We start from the raw sequence: 19931 nt of genomic DNA, 5'->3' as shown, positions 1-19931 counted from the left end.
TAAGTGCCCCCCCTCTCTGTTTTTACCCTGTTTCTGTAGTGCAGTGCAGGGGAGAGCCTGGGAGCCTTCCTAGCAGCGGAGCTGTGTAGGAAAATGGCGCTGTGTGCTGAGGAGAATAGGCCCCGCCCCCTTTTCGGCGGGCTTCTTCTCCCGTTTTTCTGACAACCTGGCAGGGGTTAAATACATCCATATAGCCCCAGGGGCTATATGTGATGTATTTTTAGCCAGAATAGGTACTTTCATTGCTGCCCAGGGCGCCCCCCCCCCCAGCGCCCTGCACCCTCAGTGACCGTTGGTGTGAAGTGTGCCGAGAGCAATGGCGCACAGCTGCAGTGCTGTGCGCTACCTCATGAAGACTGAGAAGTCTTCAGCCGCCGGTTTCTGGACCTCTTCTCTCTTCGGCATCTGCAAGGGGGTCGGCGGCGCGGCTCCGGTGACCCATCCAGGCTGTACCTGTGATCGTCCCTCTGGAGCTAGTGTCCAGTAGCCTAAGAAGCCAATCCATCCTGCACGCAGGTGAGTTCACTTCTTCTCCCCTAAGTCCCTCGTTGCAGTGAGCCTGTTGCCAGCAGGACTCACTGAAAATAAAAAACCTAACAAACTTTTTCTAAGCAGCTCTTTAGGAGAGCCACCTAGATTGCACCCTGCTCGGACGGGCACAAAAACCTAACTGAGGCTTGGAGGAGGGTCATAGGGGGAGGAGCCAGTACACACCACCTAGTGGTCAAACTTTTAATTTTGTGCCCTGTCTCCTGCGGAGCCGCTATTCCCCATGGTCCTGACGGAGTCCCCAGCATCCACTTAGGACGTCAGAGAAACATTAATCTACCGACATGTTGACACACATGTACCAAGTACCATCAGGAGTCGGCGGTGCCGGCATTGTGGGAAGAGCACTCAGCCTCAGACATGCCGACACACGTGTACCAAACACCTACCGACATTACACTGGGCTATAGGGGACATGCCCACAGTAAAGTCTGTCAGGGAGAGACAGAGGGAGTTTGCCAGCTCACAACCCAGCGCTCAATCCCGGTTCTGAAACCCTTATATAATGTGCCTCAGACCTGTAGTGCATTTATAATTAACTTATATTGCACCAAACCAGCTGTGCCCCCCCCCCCCCCCCTGTTTTTCACCCTGTTATATGTACAGTAGTGTGAGGAAGGACCAGCGTCTCCACAGCTCTGAGGAGAGAAAAATGGCGCTGATGTGCCTTGGCACTTAAAACACTCTCTGCCAGTCTGATATGAGGTCTATATGCTGCCCAGGGTGCCGCCCCCCCCGCCCCCCCCCCCCCCCCCCCCACACACCCTGTAGTGCCGCTGTGTGCGGGAGCATGGCGCGCAGCTTGCAATCGCTGTGCGGTACCTCAAGGCTGTCACTGAAGTCTTCTGATCTTCTTCTACTCACCTGTCTTCTGACTTCTGGCTCTGCAAGGGGGGTGACGGCGGGCTCTGAGAATGAACCCCTAGGCGTACCTAGTGTTCCAAACCCTCAGGAGCTAATGGTGTCCTGTAGCCAAAGAAGCAGAGCCTTGAAACTCACAGAAGTAGGTCTGACTTCTCTCCCCTAAGTCCCACGAAGCAGGGAGACTGTTGCCAGCTGTTCTCCCTGAAAATAAAAAACCTAACATAAGTCTTTTCCGAGAAACTCCGTAGAGCTCCTCAGTGTGCATCCAGTCTGCCTGGGCACAGATTCTAAACTGGAGTCTAGAGGAGGGGCATAGAGGGAGGAACCAGGTCACACCATTTGAAAGTCTTAAATTGCCCATGTCTCCTGCGGATCCCGTCTATACCCTATGGTTCTTGATGTGACCGCAGCATCCTCTAGGACGTATGAGAAAGCTGAATAAAGTCAGTATTCAACAGCAATAAATGGGGTGAACAGACTAACATTACACAGTAGCCTAACAGGGAGAGAATCAAGGTCAACATACTGTAGCATAAGTCATACATCAGGATACTCTCCTTCATGGTTGATTGGGTACTGACCAGGAGGCCCACATGTACAGGACAACAGATCCAGGACCAGTAAAACCTGCTGTTCATCATTTAATGTGGAATCACTAGTGGACTTAGCACACCGGAAAGTCCCACCAAAATGAGATAATGCACCTCCCCCAGCCAGTGCTCTAGTGTAAGCATGGCCTCGCTGTCCTTGATATCCCCCCACAGGCCAGCCAGGGCAAATTTCTCCACAAAGAAAGCCCCCACCTGGGCACAACTCCCCAGACTCACTCCCCCCCCCCCCCCCCCCCCCCCCCATCCCCAATGACCTCAGAAGACCTGCTGCTGCTTACTGAAGGCCATCTTGACATTTTACAGGGCCCAATTGCTGGGAAGGGGGGGAAGAGAGATTCTTAGCTGCAGTGAAAGATACCTACTCTTCTTTAGGATGCCCATCCACAGAGCTTGGTTCATTGTTCCACTTGCAGCTAAGACATGGTCCCCAGTCACTGTATCTAACCATGCAGGTACCAGGCAACTACTCCAGAAGCCTTAGGAAAAGGAGATGGACTGAGCCTTGAAGCACTGAAATGGTGCTCTGCCTGCTCCGCAGTGTTCTCACTCCTGCTATCTAGTAGCAAATGTGCTCTCCGTAAGAATACTGCTTTATATACTAATGACACAGAGCAGTGTCCTTACACAGAACACAGCAGTAGCAGGAAAACAAAACAGGTTACTTGAGCAGGCATAGGAAACCATGCCCAACTCCACAGGTACTAAAATTAATACTGAAGCTACTAAGATGAAGACGTATAGTGAGGGAAGAGTACTAACAAGTTTGTAGTTTCTAATCTGTGCTTGAGCCCAGATGGTTAAATCAATTTGACTGAAGTAAAGATGAACTCATCTGTGCTCAGGCATGGATATCCATAAAACCTGAAATGTAATGGCAGATTTCTGGTGACTCTGATCTACAATCTACAAGACTTGTGTGATTCTAGTGTACATCCATAAAAAGCAGCAATACATATATAACAGTAGTTTGTTTATATGTGGACCCCAAAACATTTCCAATAAGATACGTAAATACTGTAGTTCCAGAATCTTATCAGAGGAAAATAAAAACTCATGCAGTCAGCAGCATTGAAATGTCAATTTACAGCTGTAGCAACGCTCAACCATACTGCAATGCGTGTATGGATGGCACGACTAGTGTACCCACGTCTATGGCGTGTGCATGCACACCACAGACTTGAGAAGCAAACGCCAGCTGCGACTAGTCGCAGCCCAGTGTACCTTACCGTGGTGTCTGTGCAAGTACGTACGCATCACAATAAGGATGAGCGTGGCTACATCTGTAATGTGATATATATATATATATATATATATATATATACACACATACACACACACACACACACACACACACATATAGTATATGTATTGGACTCTCATACATTTAGTGGTCTCTTAACACCAACAAAAAAATGCTAATATTTGCCATGAGTCTTTCCCATACTTACAGGACTAATCACACTACCTATAAATCATGATGAAAACAGACAATACAAATACCAGATTTTGAGCAGATTCGGTCGCACTATACATAGAAGAGCTCTCGAATGCACCATCTGAAAAAACAAAGGGCCAAAGTTACAACAAAAATCTCACATTGAACTGAATAACATATGGTGTATTGTTTTGAATATGCTGGCATAAGTTTTACACCGCTCTACCGAAATTGTACATGAGTGGAATGTCTAATTTCTGACAACTGTTCTGTACACGTCTCAGTAAATGATACACCATAAAAATCAGTGAAAAATAAGAGGAACTTTTGGTAACAAAAATCAAGCATAGACCAATTAGGAGAATTGTACTCGGGTTAGAAAATTAAGTACTAATAACTGCAAATTATTTAAAATATATCTTCATATTTATTTTACAACAAAGTCTACCTAGACTTACTGAAAATCATTAAGCACAGATTCAATTTCAGTGAACTTGTGCACTGTGAAGACGCCTAGTACCGCAGTGACTCTGCCCTCACTAGACTGAGTAAAAATTGGGGCTTTAATAAATTTCTTATTATGAAAAATCAATTCTACACAAATGACTCCCTGTGGAGACTTTCAGGTTGTAATTCTCATTTCTAAGCTTCTAACACTAATTCCAAATCCATCAGCACAGATCTAAATATACCGAAAAGACATTTAACAAACAGGTCAAAGTAAATCCCAGAATGAAAATTTCAACAGTCTCATTATTAAAATATTTCAATGATTGATGATTACACGGTCATACTGACCTGAAGCATACATGAAGTCTGTATGATAATCTCCTGCAAAAATGCAAAATGGATTACAATAGTTAGATTAAAACAGGCACTGTGCTTTAACAGGCATAACTAATATAGCACCGTAAGGGAAGTGGAGGCAAAAAAAAGAAAAAAAAAGAAAAACTGAACTAAATAGATAAAGTACGGAAATGTAGATAAAGTCTATCACCACCTTCAAAAGAATGTTTATATAACTACCCCCGCCGCACTAATGCATAGAGAATATAAAACTAGACATACTTTATATAATTTACCATCACTATCAAAATATTTATTTTATAAGTCTCCAATCACAAACGTTATATTATATATATTACATAAGATAGATGTGGCCGGAGACCCTTCCCACATGGCCAAGATGGCAGCTATGGCACTGAAGGGGCTAATCAACTGCATCATTTTCATATGAACCATCATATTACATGAAGAGTAAATGTACACTATGTTTAATTATATGTTCTGTTCTGTGCGAAGTTATGGATTTGGGGAAACGTGTGAATGTGTAGACCAGGCATTCCCAACCACGGTCCTCAAGGCACACGAACAGTGCAGGTTTTAGTGATATCCAGGCTTCAGCACAGGTGATTTAATTAGTAGGTCAGTAATTTTGATTTAACCATCTATGCTGCAGCCTGGATATCACTAAAACCTGCACTGTTGGTGTGCCTTGACCGTGGTTGGGAATGCCTGGTGTAGACTATGCACTTATAAAAAAAGGTATAACGTTTTTGCTTTAGAATGCTTTGACATTTGGAAACAGATTGTTCTTGGAACATTCTCAGTGATTTGGTAATTAGCCTGAGCTACTGAGAAAGGACCAATTCTTTGTTTAGTCAATGCACTCAAGGGGTATGCTTGTATGCATGTGTGTAAAATTTACAGACACATACGTGAAATTATTTATTTGTACATTCTTTATTTTACAGAGCTCGTGAGAATAGGCAGGTTGAACACAAAAGTACACATGAATAAAGATAGCATCAACAATGAGCTACATTTTCAAACATAAATAGAGGCAGATGTATTAACCTGGAGAAGGCATAAGGAAGTGATAAACCAGTGATATGTGCAAGGTGATAAAGGCAGCAGCCAATCAGATCCTAACTGTTAATTTACATATTGGAGCGGATTGGCTGGAGCCTTTATCACCTTGCACATATCACTGGTTTATCACTTCCTTATGCCTTCTCCAGGTTAATACATCTGCCCCATTGTTTTAAAGACTTTACTTTTGTGTGGGACTTTAAGACTGTTTACGAAAGACAGTTATATGCTAAATCAGATTGTGTTTTAAGAAAGCAAACTGGTTCAGGTGGTACAGTATATATATTAAAGAAAGCACACTTTGAAATATGATGCATTTATTTATATTTTGTGAGACAGTTTAACTGGCTAAGTGACGCAGGGCAGATTTACCCCTGCTGTACTCTGTGTTAGGATTCGATAAAAAGGGGCCTACAAGCCGAATTGTACTTCTGCTGTAACATCTGTATGCTGTGAATGGCCCCTACCACATTTTGCAATGGGACTTTGCCTTTTTACAGACTCTTCAACAATATACAAAATATCTTCCCTTTCCACTGATGCATGTCAATAAAATTTATAAATATCAATATTCACACATCACGTATACTATCATAATGTGTGTTGTACAATCATTATAGCCAACTTATCACATTCACTATAGAGTTAATCATATTCAATAAAGAAAACTGGAGAAAGATACATTTTCATTAAGACCATGGGGTGCTATTGTGTTAAGAGAATAAATCCATTTCGTCTCACAGCGTAACAGTAATTTATTGCGGTCCCCCTGTCTACGACTCTCAGGTATATGATCAATCATTTTGTATCGCAAACTTGATAGATTGTGTCCCTTGGCCTTAAAGTGTTTGGCCACGGGCTGCTCACTTACCCTCCCCTCTATAGCCAACTTGATAGCACTTCTGTGCTGTGCCATCCGCTCTCTAAATGTACAAGATGTTTTCCCTACATAAAGTAATCCACAAGGACACCTTATGTAGTACACTACAAAACGTGAGGTGCATGTTAAGCAATGATTTATTTTAATGGGTTTCCCTGAATGAGGATGATACAATGTGTCTCCTGTTTCCAGGTAGATACATGTAGTGCATCCTAAGCACCTATAATTACCAAATTTCCTTGTAAGGAATAAAGGAATAAAGATGTCAGCACATCTATGGTATATGTGAATAAATACTCTACGGCCAGCAAGAGGTTAACTTCAAAAGCCAAAAGAATTTGGCCTGTTATACAATCTGACCCTGATTTAAAAGAGCTGTCAGACAAACGCCTTATGCCATGTTACCGCAGAGGACGTAACCTCCGTGATATGCTGGTCCATGCAGATATCTCAGATTTTACCAAATCAAGATCCTCCAATTTCCTTACAAGGAAATTTGGTAATTATAGGTGCTTAGGATGCACTACATGTATCTACCTGGAAACAGGAGACACATTGTATCATCCTCATTCAGGGAAACCCATTAAAATAAATCATTGCTTAACATGCACCTCACGTTTTGTAGTGTACTACATAAGGTGTCCTTGTGGATTACTTTATGTAGGGAAAACATCTTGTACATTTAGAGAGCGGATGGCACAGCACAGAAGTGCTATCAAGTTGGCTATAGAGGGGAGGGTAAGTGAGCAGCCCGTGGCCAAACACTTTAAGGCCAAGGGACACAATCTATCAAGTTTGCGATACAAAATGATTGATCATATACCTGAGAGTCGTAGACAGGGGGACCGCAATAAATTACTGTTACGCTGTGAGACGAAATGGATTTATTCTCTTAACACAATAGCACCCCATGGTCTTAATGAAAATTTATCTTTCTCCAGTTTTCTTTATTGAATATGATTAACTCTATAGTGAATGTGATAAGTTGGCTATAATGATTGTACAACAACACACATTATGATAGTATACGTGATGTGTGAATATTGATATTTATAAATTTTATTGACATGCATCAGTGTTAGAGACAACGAATGAATGCAGTATTTTAGCATAATGGAATTTTTTTCATTGTACTACAGATTTGTGAATCTTTGGTGAAGGGTTAATGTTAAGACACAAGATTTTGCAGTCCGTGTGATGTCAGCGGAAGTGGGGGTGGCTGAACACACCTGGACTAATTAGCACATGGTGATATAGGTGTATATAGGTAAGATCTATTTTTGTATTGTTTATGTAAGCCTGAAGACGGTTTTGTAAATAAACCGAAACGATGCAAGATTACAACGGGATGATGTCCTGTTATTTATGAGAAAGTCCCGTGAGTGCCGCTCACCACACAGATATTCAAGCAAGTATCATTGCCAGAGAAGGCACCGGGCAATATCTTCATTGTGTATTAGGAGTGCCGGGCGTGCAAACGTGTGTGTATATATATATATATATATATATATATATCTCTATATATCTATATATATATATATCTCTATATATCTATCTACACACACACACATACATACACATACATATAAACACACTTATCCTAGCTGGAGTACCCGGCGTTGCCCAGGATTTTAAGAATGTCTGTATTCAAAAATAAATTTAAATATTGAACACACAGTATAAATAACATTGTAGATTGCTGAATACACGTGCTTCGCTACGGGATGAGGATGGTAAATTAGAATAATAGTTGTTAGTTAATTTACGTTGGTTGGAGATCTAGTATATAGGCATATCTTGCTTCCCTGACACACTTTGTGTAGTGGCCGGACCCCTTTTTGGTCCCCCAAGTGACCCTGCTCTTCCCACTATACAACTCAGTCTGTGGCTTCCTGCTGCCTCCATTCCCCTCCTCACATCATGTCAGTGCCCCTGTGAAATTATTGATTTTTTTATAGTTTCTTACATAGCGCAGCACATTATGTATCTCCTGATATACTCTGTGCTGCTGGGGGACGTGCTACTTCCCCTATATAGCTCTCAGTGTGTGGGTTTGTGCTACCTGCATTCCCTACTCACATCAGGTCACTGGCCCTGTCACATGCAGCCCTGTCATCACAGACATATCATGCATGTCCTGATATAGTGTGTGCTGCTGGCCCACCCTTAGGGGTGCTAGTGGTGTGTTACCCCACAGTGTTTGTACCCATTGTGCAAGTCTTATGTGTAGCAAATTTGGTGTAAATTGCTCCAGGCATTCCAGAGTTATGCTGCCTGCTGAAAAACTCTGCTGCTGCCTCACCCCTACGGGTGCTAGGGGTGTCTCACCTCCACAGTGTTTGTTCCCAGCGTGTAAGTCATATGTGTACCAAGTTTGTTGTAAATTGGTCCAGGCATTCGGGAGTTATGCTGTCTCCTGAAATACTCTGTGCTGATGTCCCACCCCTAGGGGTGTCTAACCCCACAGAGTTTGTTCCCAGATTGTAAGTCAGATGTGTACCAAGTTTGGTGTAAATTGCTCCAAGCCTTCCACAGTTATGCTGTCTGCTGACATACTCTGTGCTGCTGTCCCATCCCTAGGGGTGCTAGGGGTGTCTAACCCCCACAGAGTTTGTTTCCAGAGTGTAAGTCATATATGTACCAAGTTTGTTGTAAATTGCTGTAGACATTCCAGAGTTAAGCTGTCTGTTGAAATACTCAGTGCTGCTGCCTCACCCCTAGGGGTGCTAGGGGTGTCTAACCCCCACAGTGTTTGTTTCCATATTGTAAGGCATATGTGAACCAATTTTCTGAGTACATTGGTCCAGCAATTCCAGAGTTATGCGGTCTCCTGATATACTCTGTGCTGCTGCTGTCCCCCCCCCCCCCCCCCCCCTTTCCCAGGGGTGCTAGGGTTTACTAATTGTTTCAATAAGCTTGTATGTAAAATTTCACGAACTTCGCTTGTAAACTGTGGATTTGTATAGAAAGACTGGACGACAGATTTTCGCTTTTATATAGCAGAGACGCACACACACTAATAAATATATATATATATATATATACACACACATACATATACACACACACATATGCATACATATATATACACACACACACACACACACACACACGAGGGCGTAGCTACCATAGGTGTAGGCAGTGCGGCTGCTATGGGGCCCGAGTTGAGAAGGCCCACCTTCCCTGTCAAGGTTACATGTGTTATGAACATTTTTTGCCATTGGTTGGTACATAGGGGGTCCTTTCAAACTGTTTCCTTGGGGCCTGCAATATATCTAGGTATGCCCCTGGGACCTGCTCATTGTAGTGTGGTATAAAATGAACTGGAGGGCATTTTAATGTTCTGTAATATGAACCGGGGCACTGTAATAAGGCACAATATGAACGGGGAGCACTATATATCATAATGTGAATTGGGGGTACTGTGCAGCATAATGTGTACTGGCAGCACTGAAATGTGACATAGGGTGAACTTAAGCACTACTGCGATTCATAAAAGAAACTAGGACACTACTATGGGGCATAACATTAAATAAGGCACTAATATGGTTCAGAAAATTAACTAGGGCACTATTACAGGGCATAAAATTAACAACTGCTGCAGGGAAGTGTCTCTAGAAGCATTGGGATTCAAAACGTCGTATATATACACGCGCACATGTATACATACACACACATATATATATATATATATATATATATCTATCACACACACACACATAGGCGTGCACTCACCAGATTTGTAGATGCATAGCAGATTTATTCAGGCATACAAGTCGTTACAAATTATTGACGTTAAGATCCCCTTGCGGACCGCAACGTCGATAATTTTTAACTATTTTTAAGTCTGAATAAATCTTCCATGGGGTGCACTACTTAGAGGTTAGCATACCCCATCCATATCCATCTGAAATAAAGGTGGCACTCCTGGACTCTTTTCCAAGTGAAACAAAAGCGGTGTTTAATCAACGTTTCGGGGCACTTCCCCCCGTCATCAGGACACACAAAAACATTTATTATCTTGAAAATAGGATTTTAATACCTACCGGTAAATCCTTTTCTCCTAGTCCGTAGAGGATGCTGGGGTCCACTTCAGTACCATGGGGTATAGACGGTTCCGCAGGAGCCATGGGCACTTTAAGACTTTTCAAAGGTGTGGACTGGCTCCTCCCTCTATGCCCCTCCTCCAGACCTCAGTTATAGCAACTGTGCCCAGGGAGACGGACATTTCGAGGAAAGGATTTACTTTAATACTAATGGTGAGATTCATACCAGCTCACACCTCAACCATGCCGCACAACATGGCATTGAACATGACACGCCAACAGGCATGAACCATTTACAGCAACATGCTGAGAACAAATGAAACACAACTTGTGTAACTATAAAGAACAAACTGCAGATAAAGTACACACTGGGTCGGGTGCCCAGCATCCTCTACGGACTAGGAGAAAAGGATTTACCGGTAGGTATTAAAATCCTATTTTCTCATACGTTCTAGAGTATGCTGGGGTCCACTTCAGTACCATGGGGTTATATCAAAGCTCCAGTACGGGCGGGAGAGTGCGGATGACTCTGCAGCACCGACTGACCAAACTTGAGGTCCTCATCGGCCAAAGTGTCAAACATATTAAATTTAGCAAATGTGTTTGACCCTGACCAAGTAGCTGCTCGGCAAAGTTGTAATGCTGAGACCCCCCAGGTAATGCTGAGCCCACCTTCCTAGTAGAATGGGCCTTCACCGACTTCGGAATCGGCAATCCTGCCGTAGAATGAGCATGCTGAATCGTACCTCTGATCCAGCGCGCAATGGTCTGCTTAGAAGCAGGACACCCAATCTTGTTGGAAGCATACATGACAAACAGAGCCTCTGTATTCCGTATCCGAGCTGTTCTTGCGACATAAATCTTCAAAGCTCTAACCACATCTAGAGACTTTTACTCAGTGAAAGTGTCAGTAGCCACTGGCACCACAATAGGTTGGTTTATGTGGAAAGATGAAACCACCTTTGGAAGAAAATGTTGGCGAGTTCTCAACTCTGCCCTATCTTCATGGAAGATCAGTTAAGGGCTCTTGTGAGACAAGGCCCCCAACTCGGACACCCGCCTAGCGGATGCTAAGTCCAAAAGCATCACCACTTTCCAAGTGAGAAACTTCAATTCTATGTCCTGCAGAGGTTCAAACCAATCTGATTGAAGGAATTGCAACACCACATTAAGGTCCCAGGGTGCCACTGGAGGCACAAATGGAGGCTGGATGTGCAGAACCTCTTTCACGAAGCTCTGAACTTCTGGAAAGGAGGCCAATTGTTTTTGAAAGAAAACCGATAAGGCCGAAATCTGGACCTTGATTGACCCCAATCTAAGGCATCCACACCAGCCTGCAGAAAATGGAGAAAACGTCCCAACTGAAACTCTTCCGTAGGAGCCTTCTTGGATTCACACCAAGACACATATTTTCTCCAAATACGGTGGTAATGTTTAGACGTTACTCCTTTCCTGGCCTGAATAAGAGTGGGGATGACTTCCTTGGGAATACCCTTTCGGCCTAGGATCCGGCGCTCAACAGCCATGCCATCAAACGTAGCCGCGGTAAGTCTTGATACACGCACGGCCCCTGCTGCAGCAGGTCTTCGCGAGGAGGAAGAAGCCAAGGATCTTCTATGAGCAACTCCTGAAGATCTGGATACCAAGCCCTCCTTGGCCAGTCTGGGGCAATGAAGATTGCTCAAACTCTTGTTGTTCTTATTATCTTGAGAACTTTTGGAATCAGTGGAAGTGGAGGGAAAACATATACCGACCGAAACACCCACTGGATCACCAGTGCATTCATTGCTATTGCTTGAGGGTCTCGCAACCTGGAATAATATCTCTGAAGCTTCTTGTTTAGACGAGTTGACATCATGTCTATTTGAGGAACTCCCCAAAGACTTGTCACCTCTGCGAAGACTTCTTGGTGGAGGCCCCACTCTCCTGGATGGAGATCATGTCTGCTGAGGAAGTCTGCTTCTCAGTTGTCCACTCCCGGAATGAAAATTGCGGACAGAGCTCTTACATGTTTTTCTGCCCAGAGGAGAAACCTTGTCACCTCTGCCATTGTCGCTCTGCTTTTCGTTCCGCCTTGCCTGTTTATGTACGCGACTGCGGTTACATTGTCCGACTGGATCTGCACGGGATGATCTTGAAGATGTACCGCTTGTAGAAGGCCGTTGTAAATGGCTCTCAATTCCAGAACGTTTATGTGAAGGCAGGCTTCCTGACTTTACCATTTTCCTTGGAAGCTTTCCCCCTGTGTAACAGCTCCCCAGGCTCGGAGACTTGCATCCGTGGTTACCAGGACCCAGTCCTGAATCCCGAACCTGCGTCCCTCTAGTAGGTGAGAACTGTGTAGCCACCACAGGAGCGAAATCCTGGCTTTGGATGACAGGATTATCTTCCGGTGCATGTGTAGGTGGGATCCGGACCACTTGTCCAACAGGTCCCACTGGAATACTCTGGCATGAAATTGGCCAAACTGTATGGCCTCGTAGGCCACTACCATTTTCTCCAACAACCAAATGCATTGATGGATCAACACGCTTGTTGGTTTCAATATTTGGCCATTTTCTGGATTTCCAGAGCCTTTTCCACTGAAAGAAATACTCTCTGTACTTCTTTTTAGGGATGATTCTGGACACAGGACAATCTGGTCATTGGTTCCAACTGTGACTTTGGAAAATTCAGGATCCAACCGTGTTGTTGGAGCATTGACAGGGAGAGTGCGATGTTCTGCACCAACTGTTCCCTTGATCTCGCTTTTATCAGGAGATCGTCCAGATAAGGAATTATATTGACTCCTTTTTGACGAAGGAGGACCATCATCTCCGCCATCACCTTGATGAATACCCTTGGTGCCGTGGAAAGACCGAATGGCAACGTCTGGAACTGGTAATGGCAATCCTGTACTGCGAATCTCAGATAAGCTTGGTGAGGAGGATAAATGGGAACATGCAAGTAAGCATCCTTTATGTCTACTAACACCATGAAGTCCCTCTCCTCCAGACTGGAAATCACTGCCCTCAGGGATTCCATCTTGAACTTGAGCCTTTTCAGGTAGAGATTCAGATTTTTCAGGTTTAAAATCGGTCTGACCAAGCCGTCCGGCTTCGAAACTACAAAGAGGCTTGAATAAAAACCTTCTCCTTGTTGTGACAAGGGTACCAGGACAATGACCTGATCCTGACAATTTTTGAATTGCCGTTGGTACTGCCTCTCTTTCTGGAAGAGAAGCTGTCAAGGTCGATTTGAAAAATCGTCATGGGGGGACGTCTTGAAACTCCAGTTTGTACCCATGGGACACTATTTGTAAGACCCATGGGTCCAGGCCAGATAGAATCCAACTTTGACTGAAAAGCTTCAGACGTGCTCCCATCCGAGCGGACTCCCGCAAGGGAGCCCCGGCGTCATGCTGCAGATTTGGCAGAAGTAGGGGTTGACTTCTGCTCCTGGGATCCTGGAGACGCTGCGGATTTCTTACCTTTTCCCCTACCTGCAAAGAAGGGGGAACCTTTGGCCTTTTTGTATTTGTTGGGCCGAAAGGACTGCATGTGAGAGTGATGTGTCTTTTTCGCCGGTGCAGGAGCATAAGGCAAGAATGTCGACTTTCCTGCGGTAGCCGCCGAGACTAACGCATCCAGCCCATCACCAAATAAGGCCTCACCTCCACCATGGTCGAATGTTGACACCATCAACCCTATCACTCGCATTGCCGTGTGAACTGATATTGTTTGACTGTGCAACAATTCCTGAGTCATTAACTGCACCATGGATATCTTTTCCACAGGTTAAAATACTTTCTGCAAATCTGAATCCAATACAGCCCCTAAGTGAATCATTCGTTGTGACAGAATCAGAGACGACTTTGCTCAATTTATGAGCCATCCATGTTTCTGTAGACAAGTTATTGTCTGTTGGAGATGGCTCAAGAGCAATTCCTGGGATTGTGCCAGGATTAAAAGATCGAGGTATGGAAAAATCCTTATCCCCTGCTTGCGGAGATAAGCTGCCACAACCACCATGATCTTGGTAAATACTCTGGGAGCTGTGGCTAACCCAAAGGGTAAGGCCTGGAACTGAAAATGTTGCTGGAGGATAGTGAACCTGAGGTAACACAGCTGAGACAAGGCTATCGGCACATGCAGGTAAGCATCTTGTATATCCAGAGATACCATGTGTGTGCAAACTGAAGACGGCCCCCTACCTTGGAGTCCTCCAAGTGGAGGCCCGCACCATCAGGCTAACGGTTTCTGTTCTGGTTTGGAAGTTGGCCCTCTAGTTGCCCACTGCTTCCTTGTTTTACCAGACTTATTGTACTGGGTTTGCTTTGATTCATTTTTACCTTTTGTTTTACCTTGCCACCGAAATGGCCTAAATCCCGAGCCTTTAGGTTTAGGATTATAACTGGCAGGAAATTTAACCTTCTTCGATTCAGCTTCTGACTCCAGAATATCTGTCAATTCCTTACCAAAAAGAATGTTCCCAACAAAAGGCAACGCTTCCAGAACCTTTTTGGATTCTGAATCAGCTTTCCATGTACGTAGCCAAACTGCTCTGCGAGCAGCTACTGTTAAGGCTGATGCTTTAGGAGCAATCATACCCATTATCCATTGCGGCTTCTTCTAGAAATAGCGCAGCCTGTTTCATATGGGCCACATGCTCCCTAGTAGGTGCTAAGAGCCCATTCTCTAATTATTCAGCCCATTCAACTACCGCTTTTGCCATCCAGGCTGAGGCCATAGCAGTCCTAATGACTGCCCCTGACAGAGAAAATATGTTTTTTAAAAAAACCATCCACTCTTCTGTCTGTGACATCATTTAATGATGTTGATGGCAAGGGTAAAATAGATTCTCACTAGTCGAATGACATGCGTATCTACCTTAGGAGGCACTTCTCTTTTTAAACAGTCCCCAGCTGGAAAAGGGTAGTAAGAATCCCACTTTTTTGGAATTCCATATTTCTTATTGGGCGTAGCCTAAGGTTCCTCCATAATTTCCGTTAGTTCCTCTGACCCTGGAAACTCAACATCACTGTCTTCCATGTGAGGTACTTGTCTTCTACTGTCATCAGAGGCTCGAACCAGGAGGACTGTAGAAATTGCAACACTACATCCAAAGCCCAGGGTGGTGTAGTCAGCACAAAGGGAGGTTGTATGTGGAGCACCTCTTGTAAGAAGGTCTGAACTTCTGGCAACTCAGCCAATTTCTTCTGAAAGAAAATTGAAAGAGACGAAATCTGGACCTTAACGGAAGCCAGACGCAAGCCTTTATCCACACCAGCCTGCAGGAAACGTCCCAAGTGAAAGTCCGCAGGCGGATACGTGTGTTCCTCGCCCCAAGAGACGTATCTCCTCCAGATACGACGGTTTTCTGGCTTGCACCATAGTGGCAATATCCTTTTTGGAAAGCCCTTTGTGAGCTAGGATGTTCCGCTCAATTTCCATGCCATCAAACGAATCCGCCATAAGTCCATGTAGATGAACGGTCCTTGCTGAAGATCGTTTCGTAGCGACAGATGCCAAGGGTCCTCTATGGACATGTCTAGAAGAGTTGTGCACCACGCCCTTCGGGGCCAATCTGGCGCAATCAGGATTGCTTGGACTCTGATGTCTGATCAGTTGGAGCACCCTTGGAATCAATGGGATCGGAGGAAATAGGCAGACCAGCCAGTAAGGCCAAGGTGACGTCAGTGCACTCGCCTGATGGTCCCTGGTTTGCGAGCAGTAGCAGCGAAGCTTCTTGTTGAGGCGAGACGCCATCATGTTGATCTGTGGGTATCCCAACCTGTCGAAAATGTGTTGAAACACCTGAGGATGTAATCCGCACTTACCCGGGTGGAGGTCATGGCGGCTCAGGAAGTCCGCTTCCCAGTTGTCCACACCCAGAATGAAAATTGCGGACAGTGCTCTTGCATTTCTTTCCACCCAGAGAAGTATTTTTGACACTTCTCACATGCAGGTCTTGCTTTTTGCCCCTCCTTGTCGATTGATGTACGCCACTGCCGTGGCTTTGTCCGACTGAACCTGGATTACCCGATCCCTGAGCAGAGGGGAGGCCTGAAGCAGAGCATTGTATATCGCCGAAGTTCCAGAATGTTGATCGGGAGTAGGGCCTCTTGGGCAGACCACCTACCCTGGAACTGCACCCCCTGGGGGATAGCTCCCCATCCTCGTAGACTCGCATCCGTCGTGAGGAGGGTCCAATCCTGAATCCCGAAATGTCGACCTTCCAGCAGGTTGGAAGACTGCAACCACCACAGGAGCGAAATCCTGACCTCGGGTGACAGATGAATCAGTCGGTGCATCTGGAGATGTGAACCAGACCACTTGTTCAGGATGTCCAATTGGAAAGGTCTGGCATGGAACCTGCCGAACTGTATCGCCTCATACGAGGCCACCATTTTTCCCAACAACTTTATGCAAAGGTGAATGGAAACTTGAGCAGGACGAAGAACCATGCAAACCATCTCTTGGAGTGTTCTCACCTTGTCCTCTGGCAGAAACACTCTTTGAGCTACAGTATCATACACAAAAACAGGAGCCGTTGAGACGGTTCCAGTTGAGACTTCTGAAGATTGAGGATCCACCCGTGGTGAGACAGAAGTTGGATAGTGTGATCTATATGAAGCAACAGAAACTCCCTGGAGCTTGCTTTTATCAAGAGATCGTCCAAGTAAGGTACAATGTTGACCCCCTGGACTCTGAGCTGGAACATCATTTCCGCCATCACCTTCGTGAACACCCTCGGAGCTGTAGACAGGCCGAAGGGCAATGCCTGAAACAGGTAGTAATCGTTCAGTAGGCGAACCGTAGTTAGGCCTGATGAGGAGGCCAAATCGGGATATGCAGGTAGGCATCCTTGATATCCAGGGACACAAGAATTCTTGTTTTTCCAGGCCCGCGATAACCGCTCTCAAAGATTCCATCCGGAGTTTGAAAACCTTCAGGTAAGGATTCAAAGACTTCAGATTCAAAATGGGTCTCACAGACCCATCTGGTTTTGGCACTACAGACTTGTCCTCGTATCAGGGGTACTGGAACAATGACCTAGGACTGGACCAACTTGTCGATGGCCAGTAGTAGTGTAACACGCATATTTTCCAAAGCTGGCAAGCCTAATTTGAAAAATCGTTGGGGAGGAGCACAGTCGAACTACAGCTTGTAACCCTGAGAGAGAAGGTCCCTTACCCAGGCATCTTGGCAGGAACCGTCCCAGATGTGGCTGAAGTGACGTAATCGAGCTCCCACCACGAGGTCCCCTCGGGGTGGGTGGGCACAGTCATGCTGAAGTCTTAGCGAAAGCTGAACTGGTGCTCTGGTCCTGAGAGCCGGCAACGGCTGGTTTCTTATGCTTACCTCTGGAGCCTCTAGCTGCATTGGAAGCACCCCGAGCATTATATCGAAATCTGGAGGACCGAAAGGACTGAGTAGACAGTTCCTGGTAGGTACATCTAGCATGTGGAGCCCCTGAAGGGAGAAACTTGGATTTTCCAGCAGTAGCTTTGGAGATCCATGCGTCCAATTCCTCTCCGAAGAGCCATTCGCCTATGAAGGGAAGAGATTCCACATTACGTTTGGAGTCGGCGTCTGCAATCCACTGATGCAACCACATGGCTCTGCGAGCAGACACAGCCATAGCAGTTGTTCTAGCCTGTATATTGCCAATCTCTTTAAGGGAGTCGCAGAGGACTCTTGCCGTGTCCTGAATGTGTTTTAGGAAAGTTACAGTAGTAACCAAGGTCATATACCCTGAAAGGCCCTCTTGAATTTGAGTAGCCCATGTATGAAAGGCATGTGTCATCCAGCAACCAGCATTGACCGACCTTTGAGCTACACCTGCAGCAGTGTAGATAGGAAAATAGAGACCACTCTAAAAATTTGTCTCCCAGATCTTTTATCGCGAAAGAGCCCGGAGCAGGAAGCACCGCCTTTTTAGAAAGGCGAGAGATGGAGACATCCACTGCTGGAGATTCTTCCAAGAATTTTCTGCTTTCAGGGGCAAAAGGAAAGGTATTTAAAAACCTCTTGGACACCTGATATTTTTTATCTGGATTTTTCCAGGCTAATTTAAATAAATCATCTAATTCTTTAGAATCAGAAATGTGACAGCATTAATTTTTCCTCCCACAAGATAAACTGACTGAGTAGTGGCATCCTCCAGGGGGAGCTTTAATACATCCCGAATATCCAATATGAGGGGTTCAATACCCTGTGTAGGGGTGGAGTCTCCGCTTATGGGGTCCACATCATCCTGTACATCATCATCAGTATATCCAATATGAGGGGTTCAATACCCTGTGTAGGGGTGGAGTCCCCGCTTATGGGGTCCACATCATCCTGTACATCATCATCAGTAACTGATAGGAGTGCAGGTAAAGCACGCTTTTGTGCACCTGCAGTGGACAGGGGAGGATGTTTTGCAACTAGATTTGCCACTGCTTGTTGCAGTTCCTGAGTTTTACTGGCATTTGCAGGGAGTTGAGATTACATATCAGACATCATAGTTTTGATAGCCCCCAGCCAGGAGGGCTCTGGACTCTCCCCCACATTATCATCAGCATTTTGTTATGACTGACTACACTGCTCACATAATATTTAGTCATATGAGCTAGGGGAAAATCTAGCATTACATACACTGCATAACTTCTGTTTTACCATTGTGAATAAAATAGGTACAATACACATACAACACAGCCTGAAATACAATACAAGCCTGCCCTATTGCATGTGAGAGCAGACACAGGAGAGAGGACACCAGCACACCCAGCGCTGCATAGCCCCAGTGAGGCCGTCAGCGTTTTACATAAAACAAACCGTAAGTCCGTCTAAAGAAAAATCCCTCAGAGGGATGATATTTGTGCACAATATAGCGGCTCTCCCCCTCTACACCCTGTACCAGTGGATCCAGCGTGTGACCGTTATGGAGGAGCTGTGTGAGGCTGCTGCTGCTTATGCAGAAGAAGGCGACAAAATGCCGCTGAGCCCGCTCTGATGTAGCTCCACCCCCTGCTATGGCGCCGGAGCTACTGTGTAATCTTTATAATGGCCAGGTCTCCTAAGTGCTTGTAGCCTCACATAAATGCTTGGTACAATTGTAATAAGCCAGTCTCACTCAGGGGTCAAAGCGGGTCACCCCCAGAAGGGACCCGTACGCCTCCCCTGCGCTTCTGCCGCACAGTGAACCGGGGGTACCCAGTGTTTACTCACCACCGATGATCACCTTCAGGCAGCGTTAGGGGTGTGCGGCATGCTGCGGCAGCCAAGGCGCCATGCCCAGCTGAACAAAAAGCCCCTCAGGATGGTGGTCCTGCAGCGGGAAGCAGCTCTGCACCTCAAGAGGCAGGTGACACCCCCCAACTCAAACAGTGCAGGTATGCTGTTGCCCAAACAGCATATCGAACGAAATAAAAGTTTTAAAAGAAATTGAAGAAAAACTCTGGAGCTTGCAGAGTGTGCATCCTCTCCTGAGGGCACTTTTTTCTAAACTGACCTGTAGGAGGAGGCATAGAGGGGAGGAGCCAGCACACCCAGCTGAAGAAATGTAAAGTGCACTGGCTCCTTTGGACCCGTCTATACCCCATCGTACTAATTCTGTCCCCAATATCCCTTATGGATGCTAGAGAAACTCATGCCAAAAACCTCACCCCTGTACTCCACTGATGGAGCCACCTGCAGCCAGAATACAAT

The 19931-nt window shown here is 45.4% G+C and overlaps 1 protein-coding gene across 3 annotated transcripts in view; it reads right to left on the bottom strand.

Moving 5' to 3' along the window:
* Positions 1-19931, bottom strand: part of LOC134948996 (putative bifunctional UDP-N-acetylglucosamine transferase and deubiquitinase ALG13) — a 479197-nt gene that overhangs the window by 157645 nt on the left and 301621 nt on the right. For all 3 annotated transcript variants that reach the window (XM_063937323.1, XM_063937325.1, XM_063937324.1), the window contains exons 19-20: positions 4258-4290; positions 3525-3580 (exon numbers count right to left, since the gene is read on the bottom strand). In XM_063937323.1, coding sequence (XP_063793393.1) covers positions 3525-3580; positions 4258-4290 — 89 coding nt within the window. The remainder of the gene's footprint in view (positions 1-3524; positions 3581-4257; positions 4291-19931) is intronic.

Source organism: Pseudophryne corroboree, chromosome 8 (assembly GCF_028390025.1).
Source record: "Pseudophryne corroboree isolate aPseCor3 chromosome 8, aPseCor3.hap2, whole genome shotgun sequence".
NCBI lineage: Eukaryota > Metazoa > Chordata > Amphibia > Anura > Myobatrachidae > Pseudophryne > Pseudophryne corroboree.
This window is presented reverse-complemented; position numbering and strand designations above follow the sequence as displayed.